At 38.0% G+C, this 22,486-nt stretch overlaps 1 protein-coding gene and 1 long non-coding RNA gene across 4 annotated transcripts in view; one reads left to right on the top strand and one right to left on the bottom strand.

Annotated features, from left to right (window-relative positions):
• The window catches only part of Ft (cadherin-related tumor suppressor fat), a 96,261-nt gene that overhangs the window by 49,842 nt on the left and 23,933 nt on the right, over positions 1-22,486 (top strand). For all 3 annotated transcript variants that reach the window (XM_083049517.1, XM_083049516.1, XM_083049518.1), the window contains one exon: positions 17,768-18,154. In XM_083049517.1, the coding sequence (XP_082905643.1) occupies positions 17,768-18,154 (387 nt within the window). The remainder of the gene's footprint in view (positions 1-17,767; positions 18,155-22,486) is intronic.
• Positions 2,852-4,568, bottom strand: LOC145942627 (uncharacterized). Its single transcript, XR_014426395.1, has 5 exons — positions 4,516-4,568; positions 3,861-3,936; positions 3,442-3,706; positions 3,080-3,352; positions 2,852-2,926 (listed from the first exon to the last, which is right to left on the bottom strand). It is a non-coding gene; the product is annotated as an uncharacterized LOC145942627 (long non-coding RNA).

Here is a 22,486-nt window from a genome sequence, read left to right as displayed (position 1 = left end):
TATTTACTCCTTGCGTGCTTTTTACCGAAGCCGCCGCTGTTTGCGCGATAAAATGCAACTATTCACAACTCTCGCGACTTGGCTAAAGCTCATCATTTTCCTTGTTTTATTTTATCTTGGAATCATTGGATATACTTTTTAACGACAATGATATTCTGCCTCTTAAAAAGATTTAATTTAAATATTATGTTTCTCACATAACATAGATTTATAAGAAATTTAAATAAATTTAAATTTTTGCGCGTTGCAAATTTTTCTTCTAATTTGAACGAAATATCAGTTTACCACAGATTAAAATTTCCGTTTAAATAAATTATTACATCATTGATATATTTATTAATGCAATGTATCATTATCACATATTTGACATGCTTGAATAATGTATTAAATTATTAGCATACACAGACACACAGCGTGAAGAACACAACGAAAGCGTATTTGCAGTTTGCAATATAGGTATAGTGGAACTCTTTGCAAGAATAAAATTTTCTTTCCCGTTAGCGATGCAAATCATTTATAGGAAAACCTGTACACATATGCATATTCGTATATATATTGTTATTACAAGAGAAAGAGTAATTTCTACGAAAAGTGTAAATTCTACGTTTCTGAAATTTATGAGGATAGCATGTGTCTGTCATCGAAGCGATGATTTTTTAATACGACTAAATTGTTACTTGCCATATAAAAGATATATACACGAAATTTTATTTCCATTTATTGATACGAATATGCAGGAACTATTTAATATTCGGAAAAAAATTTGCATTAATTTCGAGATAAATTTAAAATAAATGAAATATAATAACAACAAAAGTAATCGCTTCATCTCAAAGAGGCTTTACATAAATTTGTCCATCTTGCGACGAATCTGAATTCGCTCGAAAAAGAGAGGCTGAGAAATCCAAGGATAAAATAAGTGTGAATTGTCGCGTTGCGAAATTTCGAAATCCCATCTTTTACATAAGAAGAATCGCGCGCCGAACGGTCGGGCCAAAAAAAAAAAGAAAAATAAATTACGACGTTTTCGCGCCAACCAGCGGAATAAATCAAAAGAGGAAATAACTTACGTGACACGCGACAATGCGATAATAAACAACGGATAATTTAGCTTTGCGAATAAACGTCGCGAATTTCTCCGACCCGTGGTCGACCGACTCGTCTCGACAGGTCGTTTTGTTGCGAAAGAGTGACGCTCGATGACGTCACGAGTGTGGAAGCGGTATTATATCCTATCGAGTAAGAGAAACAAAGCCGCTATTTTGTATTTCGTTGTATTAACATTTCTGAATAATTCTCCGAAAGAAGCTGTATACATTCAGAATCTGTCAAATATCAAAATCCTTTTGTACCATCAACGCGAAGCTTTAAATACGAATGAGAGAGAAAGAAAGAGAAGCCATACATAGCATCGTAAATAATCAATAATATATGTGATTATAATTATTTAGAACAATATTATTATATATTAGAACAATATATATATATATATATTTACAATAATTATTTATAATTATTTAGAACATTGTTTTGAATTATTTAGAACACTACAGAATATGTATCGGACCATATTCAGAGTTTCAGAGAAGTGCTAGAAAATAATTTAAACAAATTATACGCGATTTAAAAAAAAATGAAAAAAATACTCTTTCTAATGACACTTCTAAACACATTTCACGAAACATTACAACTTAAATCATTTTTTTTTCTTTTTAGAAAATATGAAAGCATAACTTATTCTGTGCGCACATATCATTTTCCTTGCGTATGTATGCTTTCATTATCGCAAACTGTGTGATTTCATTCATGTTGCTTTCCTTATGACTTATTGTTAGGCCAGCATATCTTTAATTTATATTCAAAATACACGAATTTAACACATGTCAAAGCTCAAACAGATATACCTATTAAGGCTTCTGGCTCCTTGCCGACCATGTCGAAATCGTGACGTCAGAGGCGAGAAAACACGCTAAAATTTCTTAGATGCCATTTCGAAATAAAAAAATATTTCGATGAAACAGCACTTCAGATGGCTTTCCCGAAAACTATCCTTTCCCCTTTATAATCAATCAACAGCTGTAAAATGTAATATTATGAAGCCCAGTCCGTCTGGTCTTTGCACATGCGCAGTCATTCCGTATGTCAAAGTCTGATATCTCGATCATTTTACAGATGTTGATTGATTATAAAGGGAAAAGGATAGTTTTCGGGGGTTTTTAAGAGTGTGCTAAAGCCACCTGAAGTGCTGTTTAATCGAAATATCTTTTCATTAAAAAATGGCATCTAAGAATTTTCAGCGTGTGCTTTTTCGTCTCTGACGTCACAATCCAATATGGCCGCGGTGAGCACCCAGGAGCCTTAAGCGATTATTTGCACTTCGTTCCATATGAGCCCATTTTACTTCCTACATTTCAATATTGCACCAGAGAACACACACTGATTTTAATATACTTATCATCTTCACGATAATACAATTAAACTTCGTTTACATTTTTATGTATTTAATGTAGTTATTATCGAAAGAGGTACAAGATGATTTTCGTTTATAATGGATGGTAGATTACATCAGAATGGTGTAAACATGGTTTAAAGTCTGAAGTCGCAAAAAATATGTGCATATGCATGTAATATATATATATATATATATATATATATATATATATATATCTAACATTTAACCTTAGAGATCTAATGATAAAACAATATATTCATTGAGCACGATATACATATACAATATGTATCGTGAGAAAGAAAGAGATGTATCTTGGAATATGTTATAACTTATCGGAGATTAGGATTGAAGTATAATTTAATCTACAAAGTGAGCTTTGAGGTATCTCATCATACCAAAAGCTTTGAAACGCTTTACGCCGATAATCTTCATCAGTTCCTCATCGCAAATTACGAAACTTTTATTCAAAGGATCCTGTAAAGAATCATTTTATTGGCAACATATGACTTTTTGTAAATATATCTAACATATATAGCTAGTATGTAACTGCTAATATATGATGAAATTGATGAAATAAAAAATGTACAAGTATGAAAAATCTTAGATGAATGATTACATGATACTTACAAAAAGATTCCTTTTTTTAATGATATTCCATATTTTTTGCACCAATATGTGTACCGGCATTTGTTTAGCGCCGACGACAGCGGCGAGTTCGGGCGAATGTTTTAGGACATATAACACGATTTAGATACTTCTTGCCTTTGCCACCCTTCTTTGGTGTATTTCCTGAAGCCTTTTTCTTTTCACCCTTCTTTGCTGTACTTCCTGGAATCTTTTTGTTTTTCTCTTTGTCCTCGTTACTGTTACTGTCACTTTCCTTCTGCTTTTCAGGCTTACCTACAAAAAAATTGTGTTTTTAATTTCTTAATAGAATCTTGCATGCAAAATAATTTAATAATAATATATGTAACGAAAATATATTTTACTTTTTTGGGGTGTAACTTGAAATGTTACTTTAGGTTTCTTTGGGTTACACTCTTCGTTACTAACATCATCATCACTAGTGCTTTTTTCATCATCAGAGGAATCCTTTTTACGTTTATTAGAAACTTTTCTAGCAAGATTTTGCTTGACTGATTTTATTTCTTCATTTTCTTCCTCCTCACTATCTTCAGATTCTTTGCTAGTAGCCTTCTCCTTCTGATCTCCATCTTGTTTTGAATACATTCCATAATTAAATCATCGACTTTTCTATAAAAAAAAAAAAAAAAAGAAACCATTATACATATAAATATATTTTGTAATATCGATATTTAAAATAGAAATAAAGTGTAAGTTAGAAGAAGAACGAGGTGGTAACTTATATTTATTAAAGAATATAGTGGTTGATTTTCGCAGTGCTTACCTTTCTTTATCAATATCAATATCCAACACTTGTTGTACTTTTTCAAGAATTATTTGAATACATTCATTGAAGACAGCTGAAATAAATTTAACATATCAATACATGTGCCAAAATATTTTATTTTTCTAAAAGATTTGTTTTACAATTTTGGCCTTGCGCACAATAGAGGAATAAATATTAAACATTAGGAATAGGAATTATTTTAAGATAATAAAATCGAAAAAACTCTTAGAAAACAATTAGAGTTTTTTTGATTTTATTATTTTTAAATAATTCTTATTCCTAATATTTAATATTTATTCCTAATATTTTCTCTATTGTGCGCAGGGCCTAAGATATATAGATATTAAAACGTTGAAAACGATATAATAAAAAAAAAAGATTTTCCGATTTTTCTTCTGAGCATCGAAGTAAATATTCGCCCGATTCCAGCGTTAAACCGATACTTCGATAACGAAATACGGCGAATCGCGATTGTAATGGTTAGAGGGGGGCAATTGCGCACTAAAGTCACGTCGCAATAACAAAGATTCCGATTTCGCCCGTACTCCCGATGCCGCATAACGCACACAAAAGTCCTCGCGAAGCTCAATTCCGCGATAATTTATAACGCCGGAATCGCCGAACTCCGACATCGCGCGATATCGCCACTTACAGCTGATCTTGAGTAGTTGATCCTTCGAGATATCGGCCATGGTTGATACTTGATGCCACATACTGTGCATGCTACTGTAGAATTTAAAAAATAAAGGATTTTAATGAAACACACCTATAATTATATTAGATCAATACACCTGTTCTCTTTCTTTTCTCGATTTTATTAAATTAATGTACTCACAATCTCGCGTTTCCGTTCCGTCTTCGCTCACCGATGATTAACTAACGATGATTGACAGCCTCGGGGCTCCGGGAGTGATGCCAAATTCGGGATACGCAATACGCTAAAGGCCGGAACACATGACAGACTTTTGCAATAAAACCGATATTACATTTGTCGTACGACAAATGTAATATTGGCTTAAGGCATAAGGGATTCAACCAATCAGAGTCCTTCATTTATATTCCTAGGATAGAAGGTTCCTAGGACTTTGATTAGTTGATTTCTTTACGCATTGTGCAAAAGTATATGTGCTCCGGCCCCCAAGCAGGGAAGAAATACAAACGAAAAACAAGCGAAAATCGCGTGAGCGCCGGTGGTAAAAACTCTCAAATAAACTCGCGTTGCGACTGCCATAATTCGCGTAACATGCGTGCAAGATTAAAATTAGCAGAGTGGTCAATAGACATGAATGTTTGGTTTTGGCAATCCTGCTTTAACCGTTAGTTCATTTGACCAAACTTGGTGAAATCAGCCCTCAGTTGATGATCGAGCACGGAAGTGAGATTGTGATTACCAATGAGTACATTAATTTAATAAAATCGAGGAAAGGAAGAGAATAGAAGTATTGATCTATTGTGTAACTAAAGATATATTCCTTAAGATCCTTTAATCTTTAAATGTTTCGCTCGCTGATACTATCGCCGGGAAAAATCTGTGTACTCCTTCTTCTGGCAAACTAATAATTATAGCAATAGGGGATGACATCGCGTTCATTATCCCTTAGTATTAATTGCAGTAATTGCACTCAATAATAATTCTGAATTATTTGAGAGAACTCGAAGAGGCCGGAATACTCTATCTACTTTGTATTTCTCCTGTGTATCCGATTGTTGTTTGATGCGTTGTCGGCATTTATTGTCGTGCGTACAATGCGGCAATAAACAAGGAATTTAACATCTCGCAAAACCGTCACAGAGGCCGAACGAATACGTGCCGCGCGTGAAAAAAAAAAACGACGCCCTGCGCGCCACAAATTTTTCTGATAAGCAGCCCCCGGACTCGCAACCTCTCCTCCTTCCCCAACCCACCCTTCCTCCTTCTCCTCTTCGCGAAACGTGTTCTACGCGCCTGCACGCTCATATGCGCGTATAACGTAGCGAGGTATAGCCTACACACCCGGACTGTCGCGCGCGCAAGAGTTGCTCGACCGGCGCATTTTTCTTTTTCCTCTTTCTCTTCTCTCGCGCGGCTTCTCTCTTTCTCTCGAGTGGTCCCCATTTTCAGGGTTCGGGCCCCGGTTTCCTGCACACGTATATGTATGTACGCGCGTGTCATATCCCGCATAACAGAGCGATTCGATATTCTTCGATCTCAAATTCCTAGTGGAATCTCCTCACTTGACTCTCTCTCTCTCTCTCTCTCTCTCTCATGTGTTACTTTATTATATATATATATATATATTCCTGTTATTCCTCTCCGCTAATGTTAAATACACCGCGCATTCTAGAATCAAAAAAATCGAGTATCCTTTTAATTTTAATTAAATATCTCATTTTGGTCAATTTAAAAATAATTTTTCTTCGTTTTATCGCCGTTCCCTATTATCTGGTTTTATCTGGTTCCCTATCCTGCGCTTAACTTTGCAAATTTTTAATTGACGTTTAATAATTAAATAGTACAATTTTCTGTCGTCGAAAGTATACGAAGTCTACGAACCTTCGAAATCTAAACACTCCTCCAGATCCTGGACCGGATCTTTCTTTCCCCTTCCCCTTCCCTTCCCAAATAGGAAGTTATATCCCACGTAACTGAGGCGCACACGACTTCCACAGGACACACATGTACTGCCGTGAATTATGTTGCTTGCTACTTACAATGTGTAATTGAGACTCGCGACTTTCTCCCTCGGAAGCGCATATCGAGCTGCCCACCCAGCAAAAAGAGTAAAACCTCACGATCGACTTACCGCGAGAATTTATCCTGGCATTCTTATTCGATCGTTTTCGATCGCGCCGATTTGACGTTTTATTAGAACGAATATTTTCTCCTTAAAATTGGACTGTTTAACATTGAAAAAAATGTACATACTTTGAAAAAAGTTTGAGCAAAATTTTCTTTTATTTAATTTGTGAAAGTAGCTTTATTAATTCGTTTAAATACATTAAATAGTATTTGCATGATGCCAAAAATATCTCAGCATCTCAAAAAAATCATATTTACCGGATATATATAAATATCTATAGAGATTTATATGTGTGTTTACATAACTTTAGTATTTTTGGAAAATGGAATACAAATAAAATTTCTTCAGAAATATAGAGCTATAAAATATTTGTACAAATACAAGAATAAGAACAATTAAAAATGAAAAATGTATGAATCTCAATTATATGTAGAATATTATTTATATTAATTTAATAATGTGTAATATTTATGAATAATATTTATTTATTATTTTATAACATAGATGCAACTTTCTCAAGTAAGAAAACACTGTGACTATTATGAGATATTGTTTACTTAACTTTCTTACACAAAGTTTAATAAAATATATATAAAAAAAGAAGTGCTTTGTTTTGCGCGATGACACGTCTTTTACCATAAATTCTCTCGTCGCGACTTTTATACATAAAAGGCCTCGATAACTCAACTCTCACAAGAACGTGACGTACCTCGTCTTCTCTCTTTCTCCTGCCTCCATTTGGCCCATCAATTACGACTAAACTCGTTACGATCTCGTTACATTCGCACGTATAGGTATATGTATCTGCCTATGGCCCTGCGCACAATAGAGAAAATATTAGGAATAAATATTAAATATTAGGAATAAGAATTATTTTAAAATAATAAAATCGAAAAAACTCTGATATACAAATACAAATTCAAGTACAAAGGGCTCTTTTATTAGCTTTTATTAGTCCTTTATATCCGAATTTGTATTTTTATATTAGAGTCTTTCCGATTTTATTATTTTAAAATAATTCTTATTCCTAATATTTAATATTTATTCCTAATATTTTCTCTATTGTGCGCAGGGCCTATCTCCGTGAAAGTTCACCCCCGAGAGACGAGGGTAATGTCTCGGCGCGCGAGAGATTTTATATCTCGTTCATCCCACACACAGGAGCACGAGATGAGACGCGCGTGCGTTTATGTACGCACACAGGTGCGTGCGCGCGCATATATATCGACGAGAATGTTTCCGTTAAAAAATGAGCCCGTGCCGGTGCCACACGGCACGTAAAGTCAGTGGCGTAACCGGTAGCATCGGCGGTCCTCTTTCAATTAATAACGTGATCATAGGTTGTTAGAGGTTCCTTCGCCAGACAATCCCACCTCCTTCACCCTCCGCCGCGCCACCTTCTCTTCTACTCCTTTTTCTGCATCCCTCGCATTCCCTCTCTTTCTTTTCGTCTCTCGTCTCTCTCTTTCTGGAGTCTCTTCTCTTCCAGTTCCTCTTTATATCCTGTTCTCTCCTCGTCTTGTTCTCTCCTTATTCTACTTCCACGCACGTCACTCCACTTACCTTCTGCCTCGTTTTTTTCCACCGTTCTCATCGCCATCCTCATCGCCTCTCTCCTCTCTCGCTCCGATCGCTCTTCTGCTTATACAGAAATGCATACGGGGTGACCCGAAGTTACCAAATGTTCTTTAAGACAGATTCTTTGATCTAACATCCACGTTTTTTTTCATGACAATATTTATAATTTTAAATCATTAGTAATTAATAATCTACGACTTGCTGTTGATTAATTAAAATTCGGGAGAATAAACATGTGGGACGACAAGATCATGTTAATTTTAATCGACGTTATTCTATTAGAAACTTAATTACAGAAATATGCAAAAATATGTCTCTTAACAATTCTCATGATGTGTATTTTTCTGAAAAAAATCATTTATTAATTGCAAAAAATGGGATTAAGTATTCTGTGGCTGCGTGACACCCCCTATATACAGACGTACGCGCGCGCGTCTCTTCTTTTACCCTTCCACATAGTCGCACCTATGTTCTTCTTATTCGCGTCTCGCGAATAAGAAGACCTCGTCGAGCGCATAATTTAGCGCGAACGAGCGCGGGATGTCATTTTAATTGTCCGATGATCGGCAGCGGGTATCGATCCGCGTGTCCTTCGATTTCTCGCACGATCGGTCTGCCGGAAATTAGTTTCCTTCCAGTACGTCGAGCGCACAGATTCCAATTAATCTTGTAAATCCTAACGAAAGATTGCATCTACATATATTCACTGTTGCAGCAAAGAAAGCTGAGATTGTGAGATTAAATTTAAATCACTTAAAGTGTTATTATTTGTTCATTAATAACGTATAATTAAATTAGAGCAAGTAAAACAAAAAAACTTTAATTATTATATTGTTATAAATTATGTTTTCTATCTTCCCAACTTGTTTTATAAATTGTAATTATAATTATTAACATCTTTATTATATTAATCACAAAACTTTAAAGAAATGAATAATCACAATTTATAGTTATATATATATTTAATTAATTAATTATTATAGTTTAATATTAATATTATTGAATAAATATAATTAAATATATATAATTGTATATATAAGATATGAGATAAAAAAATAATTTTTATAGACAAAATTTATAGACAAGATTTTTATACCCGAAATTCCAATAAACTCTAAATAAGTATGCGTAGCTGAAGAAATGTAGTTGCGTTTAGGGCTCGAGGAGCCCTAAATCCGCCGTCGTTGCTCGTTACTCCTCGTTTGACCGGTATTGTAATACAATTTGAACGAATCCCCCCTCCCGCGGAGGAGGCGAGATAAAAATAAGTTGGCAGTCGTATTTCAAAACGGATGATCCATCACCGACCACCTGACGGATCTTGCACAAAGACCTCAGCATCCACCTAAACCCGATGTCTTGCGTTGCGCTCGTCGGAGCAAAAGGAAAGCCAGGGTGAGTGACAGAAAGAGAGAGATAGAGAGAGAGAGAACGTCGCTAAATTAGGATTTAGCAAAGGGGAATCGCGTCGTAGTGAATCTTGAGAAAAAGTTGCCTCTTTCGCGCGCGCGCATTGTCATGATAATAACGCGAGGGATAATAAATTTACTAGCCGCCGGTTTTATCCCGGTAAAACCAACTAAGTTTCTTCTACACTGAGAATAAGAAACGCGAATTCGACGATCGCTGCCAGGTGCGCTTCAAGATCGATGTCGTTAATTTCAACTCGTTAATTTCACATTTGCAGAGCAGTTGTAGCTATATAGTTTTTTTTTAGTGTTTTTATTGAAAACTTGCTAAATACAACAAGTAGAAGATTGAGCAACATCTTTTATGGATTCTCGTGATATCATACATGTTATTAAAATAGTTACCATAGCATTAAAAGTTATTTTAGAATTATCATTTTTTTTCAACATGATTATCTCTAGCATTATTATTAAATTGTTTTACAATCATTCATCAATCATTTACAATATTATAATTGATTTATAATCATTTATCTCTTACTTTATTTTTTTACAATCAATAAACTGCTTTAATAACATAAATCTTCGAAAAGAAAGCGTACATACATAGATGATCAAGAGAACGATCGCGTATCATGTCAAGTATATCTTGTCGAGAAAAAAAAATGTAGAGCATGGAGAAAAATGTTTCTTCAAAATTACATTAACTACAAGAGTTTGATCGATCTTGTGTTGCACAAATTTCCTCAATTTCTTCCAAGTACAATATTTACGAGCTAAATGGCCTGTATGGTACCATAGAAAACTGACGTGTTACAAGAACAGCGCGACTCTCCTCGTCCTGGACACACTGGTTTATATCGAAAGCGACATGCCGATCCGAAGGTTAACTCCTCGGAGAAGAGAGCTACCGATCTTCTCCTCGTCGAGGTCGTTTTCCCGTGACATATTCCGCGTATAACGGACACTTAAGCCGCGCGTTGCGGTCTCCCGCGACATCTCGTCCGTTCAATGCGGCCCCGATCAGTCGGCGAGGGGGAGAGAGGGCCCTTCTGTGGTGCAGGGGGGAGGGGGGAGGGGAGGGAATGAGAGCGGCGAGAAAAACAAAGCGGACCCCGTAGAAGCGAGAGAAGACCGCAGCGGAAACTTAGAAGGCTTCCTCGTCGAAGGGTATCTGTCCTCTCCGTCTTCTCCTTTCCCTTTCCACCCCTTTTCACCTTCTCTCATGTCACCTGTATTGCTTCGTCAATTTCTCTTTTTTTAATTGTATCCTGGAGACATGGTAAAAAAAAACCGCAACAATATCCCATACGCGCAAAGGTGCATCGTCCCCGCGAAGAATGCCTCTTTGACAACCTTAGTCTCTTCTCTGCCAAGCTAAAAATATCTTCCTCCAGTTCAGTCCATATCTCTCAGTGAACTGATAAAAGTCTCCTCGTATTTCAAGTTATGATTTACCTACATATATTTCCTCCAATTTGTCATAATTATAGGAATTAGTTTTTATTGTGTCAATTATAAATTATTATTGTTATATACGCAAGGAGTTGTCTGAAAAATTATGGATTGAAATTGCGTTTCCGGTAACGAGAGAGAAGTAAAACGCGAGACGATAGAAATGACGAAGTTCAAGGACGCACCAGGCCCGAATTCCTCTCCTTTCCTCTCTCATCGTCGCTTGTCAGGCCCCGCGAGCGACGGAAATTAATATGCTTGGCCCTCCTGTGACACAATGTTGCAAACGATGCGATCGGCGCATACCTGGACGTCGCTCACGATCGCGACGCGCGATGAGATATGACGACATTGTGACTTTACTCGTGTCCTGACGAAGTCGCAAATTCACGTTATCGATCGTCGACGATGTCAGCGGGCTAACCGGCCTCTCGAACATACTTTCGTCCTTTTATTTGAATACATACACCCGGGTATTGTGCGATGATCCTTCGATGCACGAATAATACCACCTTATACACAAGGAAATAAAGTAGTTTATCGAGCTTCAAGTTGTGTTGTTTCAAAAAATTCTGGACAATCTTTCTACGAAATTAGTCTCAATTAAATTTTCTAGATCTCTAGTATCAATCTTATCTTTTTATTATTCTTCAATTTTTTTGTCCGGAAGAATCTCGAAACATTAAAAATCATTATTAACCGATATATCTCAATATCTTCGTTACGAGAGAGTATCGCTCTCTCAGAGGTTCCGTAAAGAGAACCCAGCTCAGGCATCCCGGGACACACAAGCGATATATGACGGGGGGCTATTAACGATTGATGGGAACAGCTCGTCGTGGCCTATGGCATCCGTCAGATTTATTATACGACGCGATATGCCGGGCGTCTCCTGACGTCCCGTGTATCGCGTTGAGTGACAGTACAGAGTGGACGGCGGACGGGAAAACAAAGCTATTAGTCCTAAGCACCGCGGATTTATTGTCCCGGCGTGGCCGTTATACGGAATTATAGTACACCCTTTAAGTGGCCTACGGGATCCCGCGCTGGCGGATCGTTATTAAGCCGTGGAATGCCGGTGAGAGAGAGAAGACTTCCTGCCTCTCTTTCTCTTTCTCTCCTTCCTCGCGGAAAATATATTTCGCTCCAACGAAACTATTATCGCCGAGCTCACGACTTGGAAGTGGGAAGTAATTGAGTTTCTCCGAGAGAGAGACTTACGCGTTCGTTTAAACGCGCGACGACAATGCGTTATCTCTAATCGCATTTATTTAGACTCGCCTTTATCGATTGACTCTATTAGAAATTAATTGCGAAATAAAGCGAGAGAGAGAAATGGAACGTTGGAAAATTATGTCACAATCTATATAAGCTAAAGCTAGTTCTCAATTTATGTTTGATAAATTAATTTTTCTGTCGCGAATTATTTTCAAAAATTACGAATTTAATATGCATTTGTTATACACCGGAATCGGAATCAGTATCGAGCGATATTTCGCTGCTACTATAGACAAATATCGGCGTCGAGAAATTCATATCGAGCTCTCTCGGTAGGAGGGAAAATGGTTTAATTAATTAATTAAAAAAAAGATTCTCATCGATTTTAAAAGATGCGGGGAACGTGCGTTCTCTGTAATAATTACATCGCAATAACGCTCGTTACAACCGCACGCTCTCGTCGCTCACGAATACGGGGTCTGCAACCGCGAAGCGTAAAACAGCCATTAGCAGATACACATCGCGGAATTTCAAATTCCATACGAGCCGAGTTGCGGGAAGTTGGCGGAAAATCGCGCGATAATCACGCCGATTTTACAGCATACGCGTCTTTGATTTACGAATCTCTCTCTCTCTCTCTCTCTATCTCTATATAACGCTCGATAATTACCGCTCGTTACGTTAACGCTAATTCGCATAATCTTCCATGCATCGTGCGTGTAAAAAGTATGACAATATATCGCGCACGACATTTTTATTTAAATATAATCATTCAATTCGTTTGTGTCTGTGTGCTGGTATCATTTTTTTTAACATAAGAATTTTTTAACATAATATACATATTTTTATATAAGAAATATAAAAAAAAATTTATGTAGAGAGTTAAAAAAAACATAAGATGAAGACTTCCTTAAAGAAAACCATTTGTAGTTTACTGCAGCCTGCATTTATACAAGAAACTCTCTGTAATCTTTCAAAGAATTTTAAGTTATTAATAAAAGTCAGAGTCGAAAAAAGCATCTCTCGAAGGAAGAAGCATCGATATCGAGCTTTGCAGATAACATCTTCCGCGCGCTCTTACATTTCTAATATATATTTTCCAACTCTCAAATTTTTCCATATGTCGTACGGAATGCGGGAGGAAAACGGCTATTAGTAGATACATATCTTATTGTCTCCGATCGTTATACAGAATTATGGTGTATCCTTTAAGTCTCCCTCGATCGTCGTCATCATCGTCGTCGTCGTCGTCGTCGTCGTCGTCGTCGTCGTCGTGGGCCATGCGGGCCCCCACGAAGACACGTTATTAATCGGCCGATGTCAGTGGTTCGACCCCTCATAGAGAACCCATAGGACCTCGTTCGGTAAAAGGAACGGGGATCGCGCTCCTCGAGTGTATCGGACCCGCTCGATGCATGCCTTCGACGAAGAGGCGAAGGGCGAAGGGGTGGGACGAGAAAGGCCGAGCCGGTGGGCCCGGGAGCGACGGAGGGGGACGGTGGAACGCGGGACTCTCAGAAGAATGGGACTCACTTCGTGCATGACCCAAAGAAACCCCCGCTGAGAGCGACTCGATCCGATCCGCTGATCCCCAACCGCGCTGACGCAGATACCATCTTTCCTTGCACTCCGAATGCTCCTATCTCCAGGCGTTTCTTACCGCCCATATACCGTGCTCTCGCGCCGCGTCGAAAGAGTAAAGTGAGAAGCGAGAAAACGAGAGAGAGAGAGAGAAAAGAGGGTGGGATTGTAGCCGAGAGACAGCTATATGACCGCACTGATTTGTCTGCTTATTGTTGCCGTTGCCTCGTTCGTTGTTGTTTCCGCTCGTTCGCGAAGATGATGCCGATGGTGTCGCGACTCTCATGACAACGACGAGAAAAAGAGGGAGAGGTCGTATGACGCGCGAACTGATTCCGGAGAGATCGAAGAAGTTTCGACGCCTCCGTCAATTTTCCCGACGCGGTGATTTCAACGCCGGCACAAGAAGTATCGCTCTTCGCTGCCCCGCGATCTAAGGCCGATATTAATATATGTATACATATGACAAAATTGTTGTCGAATGTAGCGATTGGCTATTAAATAGAGAATATCCAGAGTCTTTATTCTAAAACTTTCTCTAACTGATAACCAATTGCAACATTCGACAAACATTTTGTATGTATGTAATATCGACCTAAATTTTTATTGTTGGAATTTTTATGTGTTAAAAAAAAGAAAATTGGCCTCTTCGCTAATTTTTCGTACAAAACTCCTCTTTTGTTCACAAAATTGCATAGACTAATTTGAGAATTTTTAATTGAGATAATTAGCGATTAAGCAACAGGGGCGCAATAGATCAGACATGAGATTGCATCGCACGACAATCTACGTTAACTAACGCCAAATTAGCGAATTGTTACTCCTCTCTCGATTATAGCCGTGCGTATAATCTAGACAGAGATGGGAAGTGAGTTAATTAGGATTACTGCCAACCGGCAACTGATGCAATAGCGCCCCAAATTGCGGGTTTCCACAGACAGTGCAGTTGTTTTATTGCGGCAATAAATAAGTTTATCCCATTATGACAAATTAGGATAGCTAATTTGAACCAACCTTTGTTTTTCAAATCTCTACATTTTTTTATCAATGAATTTTATCAAAATTCATATACAATATATAATTAATGAATGATATCTGAATAATGATCAACGCGACATTTGCATTATAATTAATATAGCAATTAATACAATTGAGCATATACATATCTTTAAACGATGCGGGATAATTCGTCAATCTTGTTGAGTTGATTAGGAAATCAAACTCACTCAAAATGATCGATATCCTTGGTTAACGAAAAGGTTGTCATACGCGACGTTCTTACGATTGATTAGACGAGCACTTATTAGCGCGCGGTGACGTTTAAAATTAATCGTGAAATCAAGAATTAATGGGACACGACTAAACGATCGCAGAGATCGTGACGAAGCGCGTTATTCACGCAGGCTGCGTTTTGGCCTGCCTGAAATAAGTATCGGCTCGCTTAACACAGGCATCATGCATGGGTGGCGAACGGTTCACGTGCAACGAAATCCGCGCCGTTATCGCATCATTACGAGATAAGAGTCAATCTTGTGGATCGTGTGAACTATGTCGGGAAGTTTAAGATACTTCGCGGCCATTTAACACGTGACTGCCGATAGCTGCTATTAATGACAACGCAGCGCGAGGGGGCCCTCCTATAATTATCGGTGGACCCGCTTCGGCGGACTTTGCATAAATTTATCTCGTCGAACAACGTCGGTATACTTCGTGAATACACGTGAATACATTAGGCGAACGAGCTCCCGGCCCGAACCCGGCTCGTTATCGATGTCCCTTATCGTGTCGATTTTTGGCAGTCGATAACGCCGACTCATAATGGTCCATTGATCTAACATTTGATTCGTAAAAAAAAAAAGAAAAAGAAAAACCGAAACTGTGATTCAACAAGCAATCTTATAGAATGTAGTCAGATGAACCGATTGGTCGTATATATGTTACACGATACGGTCATTAGTTAAATAACATTTACGGAAAAAAAATTAATTCTCTCCCTTTCCGTGTCAAATTAAATTCCCCCCTAAAAAATGTTATATAATATTTCTTTTATAATATTTGAAATAAATTTAAAAAAAAATTTATTATAATGAAGAGATATGATTTTATTTACACATATAAACACACGCTTCTCTCTCTCTCTTTCTCTCGCAATCTATTGAAAATTTCAGGGTGTCGTAACCCTTTAATAACACACGAGCGATATTGATCGGCGGCCGAGATCGCCTACGAACGCGACACGCGTCGATCATGCACAGAGTTGCATAAGCGCATCCATCTGGGCAACGATCGGTGCATCTGGGTTACACGCGATTTATTGCGACGGTAGGCCACGGGATCGCGACGATTTATTCTCGCTTAATCCGCTTTACTCTCGCGCCGCGTGTCTGGACTTTTGTTTCGTCATCCACGCGTTGTTTCATACGACGGCGATATATATAGGCACGCCTAGAGAGCAATAATCGATGGTAACCACTTCGTCAATGACAAAGGGTGAGAAGGGGGATCCGACTAATTACTAGAAAGACAAATGCGCCCACCGTCTTCGGATCGTCCGCTTACATAAAAGCTTTCTATATCCGAGAGATGTCCGTGTATTTTATCTGTCGGCCGGATTATGTGTACACAAGAGAATATTACATACGGCCACGCACACAAATACACACACACACACACACACATACGAGATTACACTGACTGACGGTAAAGGAAAAACAATTTATGCCTCTTTTTTGTGAGAAAGAGAGAGAGAACTCATACGAGAAAGTATTTTAATCAAGTCCGCCGATTCGATTCTACGCACACTGAATAGTTTATTATTATTTACGTAGATGTCGATATTAGAAACAATCTAATTATTTAAATTGACCAAGATTACACACATATTGATATTTTACAATTTGCAAATTTATATTAGTCGCAGATTTATGTGGCTCTATATTTTTTGTAATCATCTCTTTTTAGAAAAAAATATATAGGTATATATTTCGGAAAGAGAGGACTATAAAAAAATATAGAGCGACACAAATCTACGCGCGACAAATGTAAATTCACGAATTATAAAACATCAATGTGTGTAATTAAAAAAAAATATATATAGGTATAATATTTAATATATATAATCTAATATTATATTTTATATGTATGATACATATAAATAATAATATAAATAATAAATAATTATGTATATTTTATTTTTTGTCGACTATTACTCCCGCATTATATTTTTAATGATTCGTATATTGTCCCACTTCTCAATATATCAGTTGCTCGTAGTCGCATACAAACCTTGACGTTGTTGACGTGACTGAAAATTTAATGAAATGAGACATGCACAAGAGCGGGATCGAAAAACTAACTTTCTCACGAGTCTTCGCATGCATACCGTGACTTCGGTATCGCAATGGCCTTCGGTATACGTTTCCTTCGACACGTAATTTTCGACGTGCAATTATGTTCCCGGGGGTTAGAGCCGAATCTTCATGTCGCGAATTTTCGTATCAAATATACGGATCTCTCGATATATCTCAAAGTTAATCTTTCACCTTTTTTTTATCTCGTGCTCTTTATAATTATAGCCTTTCAACCTCTGTAAAAAAATTAACAGAAATTATTATATAGGAGAAAAAAAATTCATTACTTCTCGTTTCTCTCGATACAAAGTGTCGCGACGAAAGTTTTCGTTATACAACTCATGTGGGAATTTCTACGATGACCTATGTAATCTATCTTGAAAATTAAGCTTCGATCGAGACTTTCCCAAAACATTCCTCACCGACCGACAATATACCGTCGTTACCGTCCAGTCACCGACGACTCAATCCGATCAGAATGACCGATGACCTTCGGCGAGCCACTTTTAATCGTCCACCTCTTGTTGTTGCAGGTACGCGTGACGGTGCTGGATAAGAACGACGTGGCACCTACGTGGGGTCCGGGCCCGTGGAAATTCAAGATATCCGAGGAGGCGCCGCCCAACACCGTTGTCACGGTACTCAAGGCCTACGATCCGGACACCATCGGTACCCTGACTTACACGCTGGTGCCGAATCATCATCATCACCATCATCATCATCATAATCATCATCGTTCCGACAACCAGCCGTCTGCAGACGACAACGACGACGGGACGCAGAGCCAATTCAAGCTGCATCCGACCACCGGTCAGTTAAGCCTCGCCGAGGCCCTCGACAGGGAAACCAAGGAGAGATATGTGCTTAGAGTGCGCGCTGATGATGGCCTGCAACATCGGGATATCGTGCTTAACATACAGGTAAGAATGCGATAGAATAGCAGGGTATTCTAAAAATAAGTGGGAAATTTTTAAAACGAGAATACAATTTTTTCAATGTACACCCATATATGAGTCGTTCGCTCGAAGAACGACTTAAGTCGACTTAAGGCTCCTGGGTGCTCACCGCGGCCATATTGGAATCGTGACGTCAGAGGCGAGAAAATACACGCTATTTTTTTTTAGATGCCATTTCTAAATAAAAACATATTTGCATAAAATAACACTTAAGATCTCTTTAATACACTTCTAAAAAACGGCGAAAACTATTCTTTTCCCTTGACAGTCAATCAACAACTCTAAAATGATCGAGATATCAGACTTTGACATGCGGAATGACTGCGCATGTGCAAAGACCAGAAGGACATAATATTACATTTTACAGCTGTTGATTGATTATAAAGGGAAAAGGATAGTTTTCGGCGTTTTTTATAAGTGTATTAAAGAGATCTTAAGTGTTATTTTATGCAAATATGTTTTTATTTAGAAATGGCATCTAAAAAAAATAGCATGTATTTTCTCGCCTCTGACACGATTCCGACATGGTCGGCAAGGTACCAGGAGCCTTAAGTTTTTGCAAAAAAAATTGAATTAAAGATTCAACTGTGTGATTCGAGTTATTAATTATTATGTCATTCAGCTTTTATATATTTTAATATACACGTTCCTATTTTGCTGACAATGAGTAGCAAAATATTTAATAACTTGAATCATTTAGTTGAATCTTCAATTTTTTTGTGCAAAAACTTAAGTCGACTTAAGTCGTTCTTCGAGCGAACGACTCATATGTATACTAGCTGTCTTAAAAATTCTCTAGTATCGAATAGTCGCGAAATAGACGAGAAGAAGCTAAGAATAATATGAAACTCGGCCACTCTCTCCGAACGCATCGCGAAATATCGCAGATGGCATTCGGGGGATGGGGAAAGCTACGGTCTAAGATCGGTAGAGAGATCGGTCGATTGTTCCCGGGTATCGGAATGCTCGACGAGCGAGGGGTCAAGTCGATAATGCATTAGACACGTCCCCGTGCCGAAAGGTCGCCGACAACTTCCTACTATAACTGTAACCTATTGCTTCATATCGACAATTCCTCTCTTCTCTCTCTCTATTTATAAATATAATATAGCGTCGTAAAATAGAATTTAGTCGTTGTTCGAACGGACAGACTCGACGTCGGCTAATCTCCCCTCGGTTGAGAGGATCAATTGCGCGGGTAACGAATGAAGGATCTCATGAGTAACGAATGAAGCATGAGTGAAGATATTCTCTCGTGAGAAAAGAGGAGGAGAGAGACGGAGAGATGTTAAATAAGCGCAGCGACGAATTAATTTATGGGTGTACTTACATGGGATATCGTTATTGCCGAGAGACGGCGAGACCAATTATACCGGTCAATTTAAAGGCAATCAATCTCTAACGGAATCGAGCTAGGCAACACGACACGGCACATAGTATGAAATTTGTCTAGTCTTCTCTGGGAAGGGAAGAAGATTCTTAACCGATTATATTTTCTGACCGAAATAGTTTTTCTTTTGCTTTAAGATTATTTTTGGCTTAAATAGATGAAACACCCAGTTTGATTTTTTATTGAAAAAAAATTTGTTTACGTGAAAAAGATAAAATTTAGAACAAAAGTCAAAATTGAATCGATTTCTCGCGATAGAAATACCTATAGTGTTGCAGTTTTGTATTAATAATTTAATATTGATTAAACATTGGTTAGACTATTGTGTTACTTTGCGGAGGCGTGAGTCGCGGATGAATCTGATATTTTTCAATTAATGGCAGTAGGTAATCGGAGGGGAAGAGACGAGGAAAGTCCGGGTGTGTATACGGTTATAATGCCATATGCATAAGTCAGCGCTGTCTATCGCAACAAGCGATCTCGAGCAGAACAATGTTGCGCTATTGCGTACCCGCGCAAGCATCACTCGGAAGATAAATCTACGATCGCTCGGCGACCAGCCATGCGAATTGCTCATACACTCATTCCGCACGTATATAAATGCAACAATGGCGCACGCCCTCGTCTTAATGACAAAGATCGAGTTCGTTTCTACGTGCGATTATGAAACGCCGCGAAAAATCGGTCATTGCGTCAGAATGAGAGAGAGAGAGAGAGATCAATTGTAAAAATGTTCGAGATTTTAATCAGAATTTCTGATCGGAGAGACAAGACAAACTTAGCCTTTAAATTGACGCCTTCTTACCTTATGTCTCGCAATGATTTTCTCTATTTTTTAATAAAGATATATCCAATTTTTCAATGTTCAAAATCAATTTTCGAAAACAAAGCTTTACACGAAAAAAGATATCTTCTTATATATAAAATATAATATATATACTTATATAGATATTATTTTCGATCTGCAATTACTTTTGCACGATGAATTATTTTCTTTTCGGGGTTGAATAACGTTTACCGCCCTCCCACGCTATCGCCGTTAAATTATCGATTTGAAGCGTCAGCCTTGGAGAAACGCTTAAGTCAAGTCAGACAAAATCACAAAATATTCACAGCTCTGTTCAATAACTCCAATCCTTCTATATCGTGAGGCGTTCTCGGGTAAGAGAGTATATCCCGCCTTATAATTCATTACGCGGCTCAACCGAGAGAGGCGATAAAAAACGCGAGTCCGGTCGCGGAGGGAGCCGTCGGGTCGGCCGTTTAACGAAGCCCCGAAGAAGATGAGGTCCTGACCACCGGGTCGGGTCCTCGGAGACAATCGCAAAAATTATTTTTATGATGCGTAATGGCTGGAATTCTTTTAAGGACCTCTCTTTGCTTGCCGCTCTCTGCGCTCTCGCGCCCCGCTATTCTATCCTTAAAGGCAGGACGAGAGGAATGCTGGACCCGATCATAGCTCGAACGACCCAGCGGTTTCGGGTTTTCTCCGTTGAAAGCGAGCCGTTTCTCTATTGGCCGACAGTCGCGGAATCTGCCCCTTCTGGCCTCTTATATCTGATCCCCTTGTACCGTTCTTCCTCTCCTTCACCCATCGTCCGTGTTCTTCTCCCGCTAACCTTAACCATTTCTTTCTCGACCGACCTTATCGAACCCCTTGGAGAATCTCTTCTTCGATTCTCTCCCCCTGTCCTCTCCCTTCTCCCCTATCCCATCTTCTCTTCCCATCGTTCATCCTTCGGAATCATCGCGGAAGAAAAGAATGAGACGGAGAAGCGACAGCGCTACCAGAATAACTCTAATCATAAAAAGTATACTCTCTACTTCTCCATATTCAAAAATAAATTTATTTAAGGAATTGTTTAAAGAATATTTCAATTTGAAGAATACCGAGCATGCGTCTCTGAATTCACTCTTAAGTCTTTTGTATATAAATAGAGCACTTTGCTATATTTATGAATAATTAAAAGTCGAAATGACTTGATAAATTATATCAAGTAATTTCTGAAAGCATCGAGACAGATCGCTTTTCTGGCAATTATTATAAATAGTTTAATTGATCTTCCTTTATTATGATTATAAATATATACATTATTCAGATTATAATTATATACATAATATTTTTATAACAAAGAGAGAGAAAATGTGTATGTATAATGTTGCTCGCGAATGACACGTCTCTTGCGGAATCTGGGGCCCATCTACTTTTTCCCTTCATCCTCAGCTGATTGTGAGACTTGAAGCATCTCTTTCCTCCTCAACTCCTACCCAGTCTCCGATTCTTTTTCTTCATCTTCTCTTTCCTACTTGCCGACACACACTCCTCGTCATCCACTGTCGTCTCGAGACACCGTCGCTTTTTGCAAACGGTCTCCGAGCCCTCCTTAATCAAACCGTGTCCACCTTATTCTACTTGTATACTCCGATCTCCGGAAAACTTCGAGCGTCCTCGAGTTATTTCTAGAGACACGCATCAATCCATAATATCATCTTTTAATTATATTGAAATTAGTTTAACATCAAATAAAGTTACAGGTGAAACTTGATTACTTTCACGTTGCGATGATAACAAGTTTTTCCTGTTCGATAATAAATGCCGTAATAGAGATATGTATAACATATAATGAATCGACTGGTTCTCTTTTCTAAATTGAGAAATATGATTTATATATATATTATATATAAATAGAAATATTATATATATGTATAATTTCCTTAGATCTCTCTGGTACACAGGACGAGGAACAAGAGAGGGAAAAAAATGTTATCCCCAAGCAAACGAAATAATTAACACGTAAATAGTCAGCTTCCGTTAACAACGTTGTTGAATTACAAGACGTTAATTTCGCAAGCCTCTTTTTAGCATGACAAAAAGAAATAATATGCGAAAACGTTATCGCGATGTC

Source organism: Prenolepis imparis, unplaced genomic scaffold, assembly GCF_030444845.1.
Source record: "Prenolepis imparis isolate NDT839.2.m4 unplaced genomic scaffold, iyPreImpa1.0 SCAF_11, whole genome shotgun sequence".
Taxonomy (NCBI): domain Eukaryota; kingdom Metazoa; phylum Arthropoda; class Insecta; order Hymenoptera; family Formicidae; genus Prenolepis; species Prenolepis imparis.
The sequence above is the reverse complement of the archived record's forward strand: the minus strand, read 5'-3'. Positions and strand labels throughout refer to the sequence as shown.